The sequence below is a fragment of the Eschrichtius robustus genome, chromosome 5 (genome assembly GCF_028021215.1).
Source record: "Eschrichtius robustus isolate mEscRob2 chromosome 5, mEscRob2.pri, whole genome shotgun sequence".
NCBI classification, from domain to species: Eukaryota; Metazoa; Chordata; class Mammalia; order Artiodactyla; family Eschrichtiidae; genus Eschrichtius; species Eschrichtius robustus.
Window position 1 is genome coordinate 54,989,893 of NC_090828.1, and position 18,336 is coordinate 55,008,228.

At 39.0% G+C, this 18,336-nt stretch overlaps 1 protein-coding gene across 5 annotated transcripts in view; it reads left to right on the plus strand.

Annotated features, from left to right (window-relative positions):
* TTN (titin) overlaps positions 1 to 18,336 on the plus strand; it is a 279,823-nt gene that overhangs the window by 47,355 nt on the left and 214,132 nt on the right. For 3 of the 5 annotated variants that reach the window (XM_068543885.1, XM_068543886.1, XM_068543889.1), the window contains 2 exons: positions 4,369 to 4,557; positions 9,835 to 9,879. In XM_068543885.1, the coding sequence (XP_068399986.1) occupies positions 4,369 to 4,557; positions 9,835 to 9,879 (234 nt within the window). Of the gene's footprint in view, positions 1 to 4,368; positions 4,558 to 5,673; positions 6,049 to 6,714; positions 7,288 to 9,834; positions 9,880 to 18,336 lie in introns of all 5 variants that reach the window. The other 2 variants (XM_068543888.1, XM_068543887.1) reach the window with 2 other exon arrangements.

Sequence of the window (18,336 nt, forward strand, 5' to 3'; positions counted from 1 at the left end):
GGAAAGTTTTTATCATAAAGGGGTGTTGAATTTTGTCAAAAGCTTTTTCTGCATCTATTGAGATGATCATGTGGTTTTTATTCTTCAGTTTGTTAATATGGTATATCACATTGATTGATTTGCATATATTGAAGAATCCTTGCATCCCTGGGATAAATCCCACTTGATCGTGGTGTATGATCCTTTTAATGTGTTGTTGGATTCTGTTTGCTAGTATTTTGTTGAGGATCTTTGCATCTATATTCATCAGTGATATTGGTCTGTAATTTTCTTTTTTTGTAGTATCTTTGTCTGATTTTGGTATCAGGGTGATGGTGGCCTCATAGAATGAGTTTGGGAGTGTTCCTTCCTCTGCAATTTTTGGAAGAGTTTGAGAAGGATGGCTGTTAGCTCTTCTCTAAATGTTTGATAGAATTCACCTGTGAAGCCATCTGATCCTGGACTTCTGTTTGTTGGAAAATTTTTAATCACAGTTTCAATTTCATTACTTGTGATTGGTCTGTTCATATTTTCTATTTTACCTGGTTCAGTCTTGGGAGGTTATACCTTTGTAACAATTTGTCCATTCTTCCAGGTTGTCCATTTTATTGGCATAGAGTTGCTTGTAGTAGTCTCTTAGGATGCTTTGTATTTCTGCAGTGTCTGTTGTAACTTCTCCTTTTTCATTTCTGATTTTATGGATTTGAGTCCTCTCCCTCTTTTTCTTGATGAGTCAGGCTAATGGTTTATCAATTTTCTTTATCTTCTCAAAGAACCAGCTTTTAGTTTTATTGATCTTTGCTATTGTTTTCTTTGTTTCTATTTCATTTATTTCTGCTCTGATCTTTATGATTTCTTTCCTTCTGCTAACTTTGGGTTTTGTTTATTCTTCTTTCTCTAGTTCCTTTAGGTGTAAGTTTAGATTGTTTATTTGAGATTTTTCTTGTTTCTTGAGGTAGGCTTGTATAGGTATACACGTCCCTCTTAGAGCTGCTTTTGCTGCATCCCATAGGTTTTTGATCGTCTTGTTTTCATTGTCCTTTGTCTCTAGGTATTTTTTGATTTCCTCTTTGATTTCTTCAGTGATCTCTTGGCTATTTAGTAACGTATTGTTTAACCTCCATGTGTTTGTGTTTTTTACGTTTTTTTCCCTCTAATTCATTTCTAATCTCATAGCGTTGTGGTCAGAAAAGATGCTTGATATGATTTCAATTTTCTTAAATTTACTGAGTCTTGATTTGTGACCCAAGATGTGATCTATCCTGAAGAATGTTCTGTGTGCACTTGAGAAGAAAGTGTGATCTGCTGTTTTTGGATGGAATATCCTATAAATATCAATTAAATCTGTGTGGTCTATTGTGTCATTTAAAGCTTGTGTTTCCTTATTAATTCTCTGTCTGGATGATCTGTCCATTGGTGTAAGTGAGATGTTAAAGTGCCCCACTATTATTGTGTTACTGTCGATTTCCTCTTTTATAGCTGTTAGCAGTTGCCTTATGTATTGAAGTGCTCTTATGTTGGGTGCATATATATTTATAACTGTTATATCTTCTTTGATTGATCCCTTGATCATTAGGTAGTATCCTTCCTTGTCTCTTGTAACATTCTTTATTTTAAAGTCTATTTTATCTAATATGTGTATTGCTAGTCCAGCTTTCTTTTGATTTCCATTTGCATGGAATATCTTTTTCCATCCCCTCACTTTCAGTCTGTATGTGTCGCTAGGTCTGAAGTGGGTCTCTTGTAGACAGCACATATATGTGTCGTGTTTTTGTATCCATTCAGCAAACCTGTGTCTTTTGGTTGGAGCATTTAATCCATTCACGTTTAAGGTAATTATCGATATGTATGTTCCTATGACCGTTGTCTTAACTGTTTTGGGTTTGTTTTTGTAGGTCCTTTTCTTCTCTTGTGTTTCCCACTTAGAGAAGTTCCTTTAGCATTTGTTGTAGAGCTGGTTTGGTGGTGCTGAATTCTCTTAGCTTTTGCTTGTCTGTAAAGCTTTTGATTTCTCCATCAAATCTGAATGAGATCCTTGCTGGGTAGAGTAATCTTGGTTGTAGGTTCTTCCCTTTCATCACTTGAAGTATATCATGCCACTCCCTTCTGGCTTGTAGAGTTTCTGCTGAGAAATCAGCTGTTAACCTTATGGGAGTTCCCCTGTATGTTATTTGTCGTTTTTCCCTTGCTGCTTTTAATAATTTTTCTTTGTCTTTAATTTTTGCCACTTTGATTACTATGTGTCTCAGCTTGTTTCTCCTTGGGTTTATCCTGTATGGGACTCGCTGAGCTTCCTGGACTTGGGTGGCTCTTTCCTTTCCCATGTTAGGGAAGTTCTCAACTATAATCTCTTCAAATATCTTCTCTGGTCCTTTCTCTCTCTCTTCTCCTTCTGGGACCCCTATAATGCGAATGTTGTTGCATTTAATGTTGTCCCAGAGGTCTCTTAGGCTGTCTTCATTTCTTTTCATTCTTTTTTCTTTAGTCTGTTCCACAGCAGTGAATTCCACCATTCTGTCTTCCAGGTCAGTTATCCGTTCTTCTGCCTCAGTTATTCTGCTACTGATTCCTTCTAGTGTAGTTTTCATTTCAGTTATTGTATTGTTCATTTCTGTTTGTTTGTTCTTTAATTCTTCTAGGTCTTTGTTAAACATTTCTTGCATCTTCTCGATCTTTGCCTCCATTCTTTTTCCGAGGTCCTGGATCATCTTCACTATCATTATTCTGAATTCTTTTTCTGGAAGGTTGCCTGTCTCCACTTCATTTAGTTGTTTTTCTGGAGTTTTTTCTTGTTCCTTCATCTGGTACATAGCCCTCTGCCTTTTCATCTTGTCTGTCTTTCTGTGAATGTGGTTTTTGTTCCACAGGCTGCAGGATTGTAGTTCTTCTTGCTTCTGCTGTCTGCCCTCTGCTGGATGAGGCTATCTAAGAGGCTTGTGCAAGTTTCCTGATGGGAGGGACTGGTGGTGGGTAGAGCTGACTGTTGCTCTGGTGGGCAGAGCTCAGTAAAACTTTAATCCGCTTGACTGGTGATGGGTGGGGCTGGGTTCCCTCCCTGTTGGTTGTTTAGCCTGAGGCAACCCAGCACTGGAGCCTACCTGGGCTCTTTGGTGGGGCTAATGACAGACCCTGGGAGGGCCCACACCAAGGAGTACTTCCCAGAACTTCTGCTGCCCGTGTCCTTGTCCCCACAGTGACCCATAGCCACCCCCCGCCTCTGCAGGAGACCCTCCAACACTAGCAGGTAGGTCTGGTTCAGTCTCCCCTGGGGTCACTGCTCCTTCTCCTGGGTCCTGATGCGCACACTACTTTTTGTGTGCCTCCAAGAGTGGAGTCTCTGTTTCCCCCAGTCCTCTTGAAGTCCTGCAATCAAATCCCACTAGGCTTCAAAGTCTGATTCTCTAGGAATTCCTCCTCCCATTGCCGGACCCCCAGGTTGGGAATCCTGATCTGGGGCTCAGAACCTTCACTCCAGTGGGTGGACTTCTGTGGTATAAGTGTTCTTCAGTCTGTGAGTCACCCACCCAGCAGTTACGGGATTTGATTTTACTGTGATTGCACCCCTCCTACCATCTCATTGTGGCTTCTCCTTTGTCTTTGGATGTGGGGTATCTTTTTTGGTGAGTTCCAGTGTCTTCCTGTCAATGATTGTCCAGCAGCTAGTTGTGATTCTGGTGTTCTCACAAGAGGGAGTGAGAGCACGTCCTTCTACTCCGCCATCTTGGTTCCTACTCGCTAGTTTTATTATTATTTATTATTACTCCTACTTTGAAAAAAGCCAAATATATCTAGGATGCCCAAATTCCATGACTCTTTCCATTTTAAAAATTTTCTGTTGTGCTGAGACCTTCCCATGCTTGCCTACTGGTAACAAAATAAGAGAGATTTTTTTTCTTATCCTTTATGGGTGTCTCCTTTAGACTTTATGGAATGTTCATCTTCTCAGCTCTGTTTTTGATGGCTCTTTCTGCCTAACCAGAGTGCAGATTTTCCTCAGTTCCTGTCTCAGTAGGTAACCACAATCTCAGATCAAACCCTTTATGATGACTGTTTCTCAGGACAGTCTTCTTCTCATTTGACTGAAATGTCAAAACCTCCTCTTTGCTTCCATAGCATGACATGCAAATGGTTAAAAAGAATATAACTAAAATTGTAAAATTTCAAACATTATAACCCATCTATAAGCTGGATTTTTCTAGAATCATGTTTCCTTCTTAAAAATGAAAAGAAATTACATAAGATCAGATGTGGCATGCCCAAAAGAAACGTATACTGTTATTTAGATAAATATAAAATTAGTCACTAATATAGTCAATATTGTGTTTGCAGGTAAATAAAAATATCCACTTGTTCCAGTGATTTAAAGATCCTTTTCCTTTCACGTTACAGATCTAAAAGTGTCTTGGTACAGCAAAGACAAGAAAATCAAGCCATCTCGGTTCTTTAAAATGACTCAATTTGAAGACACTTACCAACTGGAAATTGCTGAAGCTTTTCCAGAAGATGAAGGAATTTATACTTTTGTTGCTAGTAATGCTGTAGGTCAAGTATCAAGCACAGCCACTTTGAGACTGGAAGGTAGAGTAAAACAACTTTAAGAACCACATTTAAATATAGATCTAATCTCACAATGTCAGTAACAAATCACTAAGGATTTCACGTAAATCATCGTTGGTCCTACCATTCTCTTAATGTGACTAATTGTTTCCATGTTATGTGCGATGTTCTCGCTTTTCAGTTACCCCTTCTCATTATGAATCACAAACCATCATTTTTTATTTTGCCCTGCTTTGTCTCCGTAGAATTTTGTAATGTGTTGCTCTCATCATCAGCTTTCATGCTTCCTGATCAGCATGTATCAGAATGGGGAGAAATATGCTAAAGAATTAGATAGATTTGTTTTCTCGTCTGGCTAGGATGCAAATTCTAAAAAAGATGTTTTTAAATCTAAGAGTGTTACCATCCCACCATTGTACTGACACAATTCTGATTTCACAGAAGCTACAGTGGGTGATTTCAGGTCTGTACACCAGCTGGATGTGTTTACCGTCATTCAGAGAATGCCTGAGGGTTGAGGGGCTCCACTGTAAGATGGTTTAACATTTCTGTTACTTGGAGCTCTTCAGCTGCAATCAGAAACACTTCCTCAGTATCGGGGTGGGGGGCACTTTGATTCAAAATGAGATAGTATTTTTATATAATCAGGCTGTTTTTTCTGAGCTAAATTAGTCTCTGTAATATTAAGCGTATACAAATACATAAAGAGGGCAACTTTTGCTTTTTTCCTTGATTTTAAACACTTATTATAATAACCAGAGGTTTTCTTAATAATCAATGTAGTGTGGTTTACAAAAAAGAAAAGCTGGTTTGACAACCAGAGGGAAAAAAGTAACAACAGAAAACAAGAATTGCCTACTACCTAAACTGAATTGCATACTCCACGACTGCCTTCATGCACAATGTAGTGAAGTTCCTTAGACTAGTTATATCTCAGCATGTTTGTCTGGAAAATGGAAGGGAACTTGTGTGACTTTGAATCAATGTGTGTATGTAGTGACATACATTGACAAGGCATCAGGATTGGTCTGGATTCTAGTTCACCATTGAAATTTACAACAGATCTGTAGACAACTCCCAGTAAGTTCTGGTTTCAGTGCAGGGTAAGACATTAAAGGTTGGCATGCTTCTTTGCAGGATTTAGCAAACTTGAAGAAGTTACATCAGACTCTCAATGGCATGTCTCTTCATCAGTTTCATTTAAGAAGGAGCCCCTTGGCCAAAAGCCCATCTTCATCCAGCCTCTATCAAGCCTCAGGGTGCACAGCGGGGAGACAGTCAGATTCCATGCCAGGGTTTCTGGCATTCCCAAGCCAGAAATCCAGTGGTTGCATAACCAGCAACCAATTCTACCAACAAAAGATGTAGTTTTCCATTTTGAGGAGTCCACAGGCATGGCTTTAATGCTTATAGTTGATGCTTACTCAGAGCATGCCGGGGAGTACTCTTGCAAAGCAGCCAATAGTGCTGGGGAAGCCATTTGTGCAGCTATACTCACAGTGACTCCAAAAGGTAAAGAAAGCCTGGCTTGCTTCAAAGACTTTGATCTGCTGCATCCCTCCTACTCCCACTGTTACTAATGAGAGTCTCTGCTGTGTGTCTTGGTGCATATTGTGGTCGGTCCATAATTTGTTAACAAAGTAACACCCAGGTGCCCCTAAGTCCTCAATTATAATTTAACCAGTGTACTTTAAATCTCACTGAAGTATGTGTTCTGAGCATTACACTAGTTATTATTTGGTTAGGCATCAACTTTGCTTGACATTTTTCTTTTCTAAACAACATCTCATCATTGCATCATTAATGATTTATTTGCTACATATTTTTGATAAAGTATATGGTGGAGGGAGGACAAATGATATCCCGAATAGAGTCAGAAAAACAGAGGGAGCGGCTATGTCATTCTGGATAGCTGCAATGACAACAAAAAGAAGGAAGCAGATACTGTATGGCATCCGCATGAGACTTCATCATCCATCCATCACTGGATCACTGGGAATGAATTTTCTTTTGTGTGATCCTGACATCCTGGAGCACACTGCATCTGGAATGCTGCTTCCAAGTAACAGTGACGTCTTTCATCTTCATCTTCCATGCCATTTTATGTTACTAACCTAGCCAGGTGACAAAGCTTAGATCTTAATATTCTTTTCTTTTTCTTGTCACTTGATCACACAGTGCAAACCCTAGCTAGGCAAAGTTCTGGGAAAAATGTAAGAGAGTCCACCAAGTTCCAGGCAGTGGCAGATTCCTGTTTCACAAAGCAGGAGAGCAAAATATCCCAAAGTGAAATTAAGTCATTTCAAGGATCATCATATGAATATGAATTTCAGGTTTTTGAAGGTGTATCTCAAAGTTCCACCCACACAGCTGCATCCATTCGAGATGTAGAGTTGCACCATACTGCATCCCTTTCACAAATTGCAGAAAGCACTGAGTTATCTGAGAAATGTGCTGAAGAGCCAATGGATGAAGCACCAAGGATTCTCCTGCATCTTCAGGACCTCTCTGTAAAGTGCGGCGACATGGCTCAATTCCTCTGTGTTTTAGAAGAACCTTCCGTTGACATAACCTGGACTCATGAAGGTGTAAAGATAGAGGAATCTAAGAGAGTGAAGCAGTCACAAAATGGCAATACTCAGTTACTTACCATATGTAATGTTCAGCTGGCAGACCAAGGATTGTACAGCTGCATTGTACACAGTGAGTACGGAGAGAAGACCACATCAGCAGTACTAAGAGTAGAAGGTGGTTATTTGATTTTTAGCTCTGACTTGCTTCATTTCATCCTCATCGCTTTATGCAGCTTTTCCATCATGCAGATTGAATCAATGTATATATTAAACAGAATACCCTTAAATTAGCACTCTATTCATAAATGACTTATGAAAGTCAGCCAAGTCATTGGCCAAACTTAAGAACATGTAACTTTCCAGTCTAGATTCAAGGAAGTTTAACTTTCAAATCTGAGTTCAGGAAGTTAAGGTTTGTTTCATATGTGCTCTTTTTTCTAATATTTACCAAATGTGCCACCTAGGAAGTGTACCAAAGAAGATTCAGATGTTAGAGTTCATCAAGTGTTTATTGAGTATGTATTATTGTGCCTGGCACTTTCTGTACCAAAGTTAGTAGTCTTTAGATATTTCTCAATAAATGCTGCTGCTTTATAGTCTCAGATCCTCCCAGAATTGTAGAATTATCTCACAGCAAGATCATTATTTTTGTTGTTATTGTGCTTGATTCACCACTGTGTCTAGAAGGGGCACAAATATATTTGTCTGGGCAAAGGATAACTTCTTCCTTCCCTCCATGGACTTTCTTTTTGGATGCTAATAAAATGAGAAAAGTATTCTTCAGGTACTAGAAGCCTGTGCTGTGTGTCTGCAGCAAAGGACCTTCACTGAATCCCATGGAGGGAAGCTGGTGGAAGAAGTTTAGGCATCTCCAGGGGTCTGTGGAGAGCTGCGGTCTCTAGCTCTTCCCTGATCCACCCATATTATTGTTAAGGCGTCAGAGATGAATGGGGGCAATACAGTGCTGTGTGCACGGCCATCTCTGCACTGAATTTTGAGACAGATTCATTAATTCACTTAAAGGATCTGCAATCCTCACTCACCAAAAGGAGGATTTTTTTTTTTCTTAATCTGACATTTTGGTCTATAGCTACTTCTGATTAATTTTCAGAGCCTAAGAAAGGAATAGCTCAAGAACTGAGGTCTAATTATGCAAATTAGGTAGAAAATTCCACCATCCAGAAAGTTGACCCTCAGTTTCACCACAGCTGCTGGCTAGCACAGTAATCACACAAGAAACTATCTATCTGAAGGCGTTGTCTACAAGTCACGTAGGTGACAACTGTGATGGTTTCCGCAGCAAGATCACTGGGCGCTGGTGTGTTGTGGAGGTGGGAGAAATGTAGGTCTTTCAACTCGCTTCCTAAAGAACCTAGTGCCCTAGGGCAGTGCTTCATCATCATGTTCCCAGAGTGGATTTGAGCTGGACATTTTTGCCTCAGGATTTCCAGTTCACTCAGTTCCAACAATTACATTATTAAGTTGTTCTTGGCACATGAGCATATTTTTTTCCCTTGGGAAGTCCAGGCTGCCTTACTTAAGAAAGTTAAAAGAGAAGCCACTTTTCAGCGTTTGAAGAGTGAAGGATCAGGCACAGTTATCTAATTATCTAATATAGGCCAGTCTTTATCTGTTCCTCTTTGATTTTGGCCTAGTAATTTTGCATAGGCTAGTTATCCATGAAAATCAGGTAGGAATGTGAACCCCCATAAGTCTGTTTGAGTAGAGTTCTTATGTGCATAGTAAGCATAGATATGTCCTAGTTTGGGGGCTAACGTGCTGCTTTCCCTCTCATCCTAATGACATTCCATCTTCTCTAAATTCCACGTGTGTTTTACTCTTACAAACACAACTAATTTATTCCTTTTCCAAACTTTATTCTTACCTAGCAAAAGAATAGCAAACCAGAGCACTTACCAAAATTACCCTTGGTTCAGACACTAAAAGTATTAAAACACTCAAAGAGTCCCAAATTAAAACAACCCATGAAGTAAAGAGAGCATCGTCAAAGAAAACATCAAGTTTGTCAATAACTTCATGCCAAAGACCACAAGGAACTGAGAAGCCAGGGCGGCAAGCACACTGACTTGTGTCATGCAGACGGGAGAATGAGAGTGTTACCTGAGCACCTGCTTTCCCAGAAGCCACCCCAGAAACGATTGTGTCTAAAGGCTGTGACTTTTCCTTATGTAATACAAGTAATTTTGAGTTGAAGACTCTTTGTTCTGCTCTTTAACATATAATTGGACTTTGCGTGAAGTTTTAAAGGTGGTTCAAATCAAAGGAGTATTTACTAGCAGAAAACTCTTAATTCTGCAGGGAAAGCTGAGAATAGCCCTCAGTTAAAAGTGGCAAGTTAGAAAATGCATGTTCCTTCTAAATGTGATTTCATCTCCTAGCAAGTATTCAGTCAACAAGACATTAAAAAAGAAATATTCCTTTTGTTTGTGTATTGCTTTTCTCAGTGCATGTGAAAGGCATGGGGAATTGTGGGACTAAAAGTGGAAATTTCATAGAGAACCTAAAATAAAAATATTTTAAAATCTTTCATCATTGTCATGTACTTTATCAGCTCATTGATTTGTTTGGCATGGATTTTGGGGGGTGCATTTGGGGGATGTAGTTTTCTATTATAGTAAAGAGAAAATTGTAATTGTATGAATCATGAATTGAGGCAGAAAGTACATGGAATTAATCATGAAAATCTCTTGTTTTTGCATTCTAGCTCCTGAATCAGTGTTGCATGAGCAGGTTGAGATGGAGATGAAAGGTATGGTTATATTGAATGTGAGATTTAAGTAGAAATTCTGAAGGATTAATAGAATCCTTGAGCTGCCTTCTGTTAGTAGTATTGAGAAAAATGACATAGATGTACAAATATATCTCTTACAGTATATATTACTGTGTTGCATGCCTGGTTTAGTATGCTGATAGTTATATGCATTTCACAGTAATTTGTTTTATGGTAATTTAAAATCTTATATTTATAATTTATCAGCCATAATCAACTTCATGTTTGCAGCCATTTTCAAAAACGTATATTAGAAAAGGTTGTCATCTTAATGCATGAAATCATGAAGTAGAAGTTTGTTTACAAAATCACAGTGAATTAAATTGAACAATAGACAATAACCTAGCTGTCATTCTCAGAATGCAACATCATGAATGAATTATCATTGAGATGCGTTTTTATTTAGGGTGTGTGAAAATGTTACATTCCCATTCTGGTTTATACTTCATGCACATACATCATTTTAACATTGATATGTCTCTTACACTGGCTTGCAGATAGCTGCCTTATGTGATCCTTATTGCCTGTTTTTCTTTGCATAACATCGTGACTTTATGGCTGTATTAGTTCGAATAAACGCCTTCTCATTTTATTTTATTTTATTTTAGCTAATCATTTATGGTTATAGTTCTCGTATATATATCTTAGATAGTTACTTCTCCAAAAATACAATAATTTAATCTATAATCAAAAGGATCAGAAAGGGCGTTTATTCCACTCTCTGCAAGTCAGGTAAGATTTTCCTCTTAGCCATCAAAAGAACAGTCTTCCTGCTCTCAAAACAAATATGCACAGGAACATGTTATTTTGAAATGCATTTTTGCTTGTTCAAGAAGAAATTTCAGCAGTTTGAAGAAAAGACCAGACAACGAACGATTTTCGTGTCAGAATCTTTTAAACAGAGCATGGTGTTGCGTTTATTCGAACAAATATGGTGAGTGAAATTTTTTATGGATTTGTGAGAATCTGTAGCATGCACTTTATTTCATTTCCTATTTTGCAATTTCATTTATTTTCAACTTTTTCAAATACTATGGAAAATAGTAAAATGCTTTATAATTGAACTTTTTTTCAGAATTGTTCTCTGAGGAAGCATCTGAACATTCAGAAAGAGATACCCGTGTTGCCTTCTCAGATTCTAAAGACATAGACCACAGCTCCATGGCTGCTAAAAGATATGCAAGTAGAATATCATCTACAAGCTCCTGGCCCAAATATTTCAAGCCTTCTTTTACTCAAAAGCTTATGTTTAAATATGTTTTCGAGGGTGAACCTGTTGTTTTTACATGTAGATTAATTGCCTGTCCAACTCCAGAAATGACTTGGTTTCATAACAATCGACCTATCCCAACAGGTCTTCGACGGGTTATAAAAACAAAGAGTGATTTACATCATCACTCTTCCAGCTTAGAGGTTAAAAGGGTCCAAGACAGAGATTCTGGAAGTTATAGGTTATTAGCAATTAATAGTGAAGGGTCTGCTGAATCAACTGCATCGTTGCTTGTTATTGAAAAAGGGCAAGATGAGAAATATTTAGAATTTCTGAAAAGGGCAGAACAGACACATGGAAATATGGAGGCTTTAGTTGAAAGGAGAGAAGATAGATTAAAGGTTGACCTGAGGTTTACTGGCTGTCCCTTTAACAAGAAACAAGATGTGGAACAACAGGGAATCATGCGAACTATACACTTTAAGACAGTAAGTCCTGTCAGGAAAACAGATTTAATGTATGATGAAGAATATTTAGAAAGTACATCTGACACAAGGGGATGGCTTAATGTAGGTGAAAGTTTCCTGGATGAGGAGACCAAAATGAAGTTGCAGCATTTACGGGAGGCTAGAAAAATGGTAATGGAGAAAAAGAAATTATCTCTGTTAGATTTGTCATCTGAAATAAGTTCAAGAACTTTGAGAAGTGAAGATAGTGATAAAGGCGTTCTGTTCTCTCGAGAGGAAATGAAAAGCAGGTCTGTATCTGATCTAGCTGACAATAGGGATAAGGTAGGTAATTCAGCTGAGGGTATTGTCCAAGATCCACAGGTCCTTCCTAATCTAATGGATCAAAATGTAGAATCTGGAGAACCTCCCACAAGCTTTCAAACTACTGTTGATGAGGAAATTCTCCAGACTGAAATGAGAATGAGCCAAGAGGCATTCCTAAGAGAAAGTCTATCAAGGGACCATTTTTATGGTAGGATTCCAGTAAATGAGAATATCCAAGCAAGAGAACAACTTGAAAAACTTATGACCCGAACGGAAATTGTAGAGTCATCTAAAGATATCACAAATGTAAGTAAGAATGAGGAAATATATGAGACCCCTGAAAAGGTGTCTCAAGTTACTGTACCATACACCAGTGAATCTTTTGATACAGTTGTAAATATTCAAGAAAGTGAAGCATTAGGTATTGACAGAATAAGAAAAGATGATTTGAGAGAATTTCAACACTCTACTTCCACAAAAGTCGATGAATTCAAAATTGAACAGGAAGAAAAAACCACAAGATTTTTCGAAAATTCTTTCCAAAAACATCCACAACGTTGCCCACCTTCATTTCTTCAAGAAATTGAATCTCAAGAAGTTTATGAAGGTGATAGCTGTGAATTTGTGTGTCATTTTCAAGGATATCCTCAACCCATAGTAACATGGTATAACAATGATATACCAATCCCATGTAATCGAGGCTTTATCACTCAGACCTTCAAAAACTATTCGACGTTAACCTTTTCTTCTGTCCATCCTCAAAATGAAGGTTTCATTACCTGTGTGCTGTTTAACCAATATGGAACAGTAAAAACAACCGGTGTACTTAAAGTGAAGTCAAAACAAAGGCATGATGTCGAAGCACATAGGGTCCCCGTGTTGCATGACTACACTGATGAGGAAGAGGAGCTGACATTGGTGTTTGACCAAGCAAAAGGCGTTCCTCCATCTTTGAGACAAGAAGGCCAAACAAATCTCCATATGTTAAAAGCTAACCCACCAGTTCCTCCCTCTGCAGACATAGAACTGCTTTCCTTTCCTGTAGAAATTCAGATAACGGCAGCTACTCCTACCCCAGAACAGGATAAAGAGTCAAGAGAGTTGTTTCAACTGGAGGAGTTGGAGCCTAAAGCAACACCTCAAGATGAGGCTACTCGGTCACCAAAGCACAAATTTATATTTTCATCTGATATTACTAACGAGCCGCCAGAAGTGTTACAAGAAATGCCAAAGCATGCCAGTTGTAGAGAAGGGGATTCCATAGTCCTTGAATGTTCACTGTCTGGTGAGCCTAAACCAGCTGTGACATGGTTCCACAATGGAGTCCTTTTAAAGCAGAACCAAAAGTTCCAGTTTGAAGAAATTAATTGTAGCCACAGGTTATATATTAATGATGTTAATTCTCAAGATTCTGGAAAATATGAATGTGTTGCTGAAAACAATTCAGGAATGGTTGAGAGTGTTTCAGATCTTACAGTGGAACCTGTCACTCACAGGGAATATAGTCAATTAGAAAATATGGGTGGAATTTATGCCAAATATTCCAAAGATCAACACATTCAGGGAGAATCTGTAAGGGCACACTTTTATGATTATCCAGCCGGTCCTTTTACTCCCCAATCCAATATAAAAGAATATTCTGTAAGAGAATATTTTCAAAGCCTTGAGACAGTTGAACAGATAGACCAGAAAGGCCAGGTTTCTTGCACATCTTCTAGAGAAAAACTGCCCATATTTATGCAGGCTGCTTCTAGATCCATAACAATCAACAAGCCTCTCCGAGCTGAACTCATACAATGTCAGGATGAAGAGAAAGAGGAACATGTAAATGAAAAATCAAAGCTACACCAAGCAGAGGGGACTGTCTATCCATTTGTTGATGATTTCAGTGAAGTTAAAATTAGTAAAGAGGTAAGAAATGATTTGGGGAAACTTGGTGGACCAGAAAGGGAAAACGTGCAAGAATATGCCCAAAGTGACTATTTATCAAATGTCCACTCTGAGAGAACTTCTGATGGTTACAATACAAAAGAATCGTCCATCATTGTATACGAAGGACCCTTTGGTGAAGGGAGATACTACCCAGGAAAAAAGGTGAGGCATAGAATCATTGCATTTGAAAAGTTGCAACACATAGAAAAAGGCGTTCTAGAAAAGAGACCTACCAAGAAATCATTTGTGAATCCTCCTCAAAAGAAGCTTGATGACAAAGACTTTCCCTTAAAGCAAAGAAAATCAAGATCAAGTAACCTAAACACAAATATGCATCAGGCAGAGGAAATGCCTCCAAACACTGAACAAGATTCATCTACCATTGTAATGAATTTAAAGCTGCTTTCTTCTCAAACTCATAAGGTATTTGAATTACAAGAGAGGGAACAACAGAAGGAAGTAGGTCTTATAGAGCAATCTGCAGTTTCTGAAAGGGCTGAACATGAAGTACCTATTACATTTGACCTAAAGCAATTTCATGCTCAAATAGAAAATGCAGATGTAAAATTTCAAGAAGTTAGACTAGATAGTGATCAATCAGAAGAAGCTTATTTTCAAACCCAGCATCCTGCTTCTGAAACAGCCGAGGCTGAGAGCATTGTGTTTGATCTAAAACAAATGTATTCTCGTTTAGGAGACCCAGCTAAGGAGTTTCAAGAGCAAGAAACTAGGCAACAGCAGGAAACACCATATAAAGAGGAAGTTCCTAGCACTGAAACATTACAATCTGATACACAGAATACCTCTCAAAGCGCACAAAGTAACATATTTACCAATCCAGAGATTTCTTCCAGTAAGGAGTTTTTAGATAGGACTGTGAGGGAGAAAAGTGGTAGTGATGAAAATGCCTCTTATTTGGAAAAACATATGCAGGAACAAAATTTAGAAATTTTAAATACTGATATTTCTCTTAAAACTATTTCTGAAGACATCCATAGTGAATCGCATGCCCTACTTTCAACCTCATCCACAGATGTAGGAAAAACTGATATTTCTGAGAAAAATGGATATAGGAGTTTCATTTCACATGTGAAAAAAGCAAGTGAGGAAAAGCTTATAGAGGTTTATAAAAAGGAGGAGGAGCATACTTTGGAACCAGAGTTGGCGTCATTTCAAAAGCAAGATGGAGGGACACAGGGGTATGCTGCTGGAATTTTGGGAGACCACATAAGTGATGTTCGGGAAGCAGACACATGCCGCAGAAAAATTTCCCAGAGTCAGCACTTTCCATTCTTGATGACTGAGGAACAACGGAATCCAAATGAACAAATAAGTGAGAAATTGGATGCTCCTGGAAAAGAAAAATGTTATGAAGAAATTCAAGTTCAGAATGAAACTTCTTTCTCCAGTACTGAAAGAGAAAAGATAGAAACTTGTTTTTCTGAAAACCCTCCTAAGTTGGATGAGGCACATACAACAGAGGTAATGGAATGTGAGACCTCCCTAACACAGTACTTACTTGCTGCTGGAAAGCATGAAGTTCCTGAGACTGCAGACACCAAGCACAAGGCAGATCTTGTCCAGAGTGAATCAGTCACATCAATGGAGGTCGAAGAAGTAAGTTTCAGCACTGTGTATGAGTACTACAACCAGCAACAGGAGTCATTAGGACGCCCATTTTCTCCTGAATCTGATATTTCAATTGATGTGGGAAGTACAAGCAGTGAAGCACTCTCTGAGCTAGATCAGTTTTATACCCCACCATCCTCTGTTGAACATTTTGAAACTCCAGAGTCTCCTGATTTGTATCTTGCTCCTATAGACACAGCTAAAACATCCTCAACAAATTTAGGAGGTAAGACTATTGAAAGGACCACACCTTTAGAGGAAGCTACTGAAAGGTACTCAACACCTTCCGAAGGACAGGTAACAGAAAAGTGTTCCACACCCTCAGGAGAGACCCTGGAGAGATACTCCACGCCCCCTGGAGAGACCCTGGAGAGATACTCCACACCTCCAGGAGAGACCCTGGAGAGATACTCCACACCCCTTGGAGAGACCCTGGAGAGATACTCCACACCCCCAGGAGACACCCTGGAGAGATATTCCACACCTCCTGGAGAGACCTTAGAGAGATATTCCACGCCCTCAGGGGAGACACTAGAGAGATATTCTACACCTTTAGGAGGAGAAACAGTTGAAAGATATTCTGTTCCTACTGGAGGACCAAACCCCACTGGAATCTTTAAAAGGTGCCCATCAAAACTAGAAAGGGAGGACAGTCCATCAAGTGCGCATTTCCACACACCTACAGAAGAGAGAAGCTCAGCTTATGAATTATGGCGTTCTGATTCCTTTGGCACGCCCAATGAAGCCATTGAACCAAAAGACAATGAAATGCCTCCATCTTTTATTGAACCTCTGACCAAAAGGAAGATCTATGAAAACACAACCTTGGGCTTCATTGTTGAAGTTGAGGGCCTTCCAGTTCCTGGTGTGAAATGGTATCGAAATAAATCTTTGCTAGAGCCAGATGAAAGAATCAAAATAGAAAGGGTGGGTAATGTGTGTTCTTTGGAAATTGCTAACATTCAAAAAGGAGAGGGAGGCGAGTACATGTGCCATGCTGTAAACATCATAGGGGAAGCAAAGAGCTTTGCACATGTAGACATTGTGCCCCCAAAAGAGAGAGCAGTGGCCCTCCCACCTCCAGTAATACATCAGCATGTCATGGAGTTCGATTTGGAAAACAATGGGTCATCAAGAACCCCTTCTCCTCAAGAAATTGTCCTGGAAGTTGAATTAAGTGAAAAAGATGTTAAAGAATTTGAGAAGCAAGTGAAAATAGTCACAGTTCCTGAATTTACTCCTGATCATAAAAGCATGGTTGTGAGTCTGGATGTTCTCCCATTGAATTTAGCAAATCCAAGTATGGCTTCAAGGGAGGAAGAAGACAAAGATTTAAAAATTGACTTAGAAGTATTTGAAATGCCTCCTCGCTTTATAATGCCTATTTGTGATTTTAGAATTCCAGAAAACTCAGACGCTGTGTTCAAATGTTCAGTCATAGGCATCCCAACTCCTGAAGTGAAATGGTATAAAGAATATATGTGTATTGAGCCAGATGACGCTAAATATGTGATTAGTGAGGAGACGGGAAGTCACACCCTTAAGATTCGCAACGTCTGTCTTTCCGATAGTGCAACGTACCGGTGCAGAGCTGTGAATTATGTAGGGGAGGCTATCTGTCGGGGATTCCTCACCATGGGAGATTCCGAAATGTTGGCTCTGCTGTCAAAGAAAAGTAAAGTGACATTGAGCAGTGTGAAGGAAGAATTAGTCTTAAGGAGCAAATATTCAGACAGCTTTTTTGAATTTCAGGTGGAGGAAGGGCCTCCCAGGTTTATCAAAGGTATTTCTGACTGTTCTGCGCCGTTAGGTACAGCAGCTTATTTCCAGTGTTTAGTCCGTGGCTCTCCGAGGCCCACGGTTTACTGGTACAAAGGTGGGAGATTGGTGCAAGGAACAAGGTTCAGTGCCGAGGAAAGTGGCATAGGGTTCCACAACCTGTTCATAACAAGCTTAGTGAAGGAGGATGAAGGTGAGTACAGGTGTGTAGCTGCGAACAAATCGGGCATGGCTGAGGCCTGTGCAGTGCTCACCCTAATTTAAAGCTCCTCATGCGATGTGTTAGTGCCCCCATAATGATGAGAATTGACTTGAATGCTTTCACACTTTCCAAATTATATAGTTCTAATAAATCTCCAAATACATCTACTCTATTTGAACACATTACATTGAAAAACCCCAGGGAAAACAGTTTCTCTATGTGGAAATCTCGTGTTTGTAATACATGTAAATATTCTATTATCTAAACTGTGGAATTATCACCTGTGTCAATTCTGCTGTGAATCATCAAACACTATTAAACACCTCCTTGGCTACCTAATCGTTGGTACTTCTACTTTACCCTCCTTCTACTCCATAAAGTGCTTTCGCAGAATGCATTCTCTTTTAGCAGATAAACTGTGTATGTCAAGTAAAATGTGAAATGGAAGACCATGTCAGATGACCACACAGACAAATTGGTAAGGTAAAATCTCTCTGCTCTGAGTATAAGTCATTTTGGAAACGATAACTCTTTTGCACCCAAATACATGCTTATTTACTCAGACTTCGAACAAACCAAGCAGCAACAGAAACCAGCTTTGCCCAATTGGTAACTAACTCTATAATCTGTTTTACCTTGCTATCTTCATATTTATTTTTAGCTCTTTAAAAAATATTTTCATTATTAATATCCCTCTTCTTAAGTGTTTTAACTCTTGCTGCTTTTGAAGGGACCAATGGTGCTCTCTTGGTGGGTAGAGTTCACCTAGACTTTTGCAGAATATGCAAATAAATATCTTTCCACTTTTGGAACTACCTCATTTTCTCAATTTCTGAGATAGCATTAAGTGTAAAATACAGCATTAATTTGATACTGGACTGGGGGTGGGACAAGAAACTACTGTATTACAT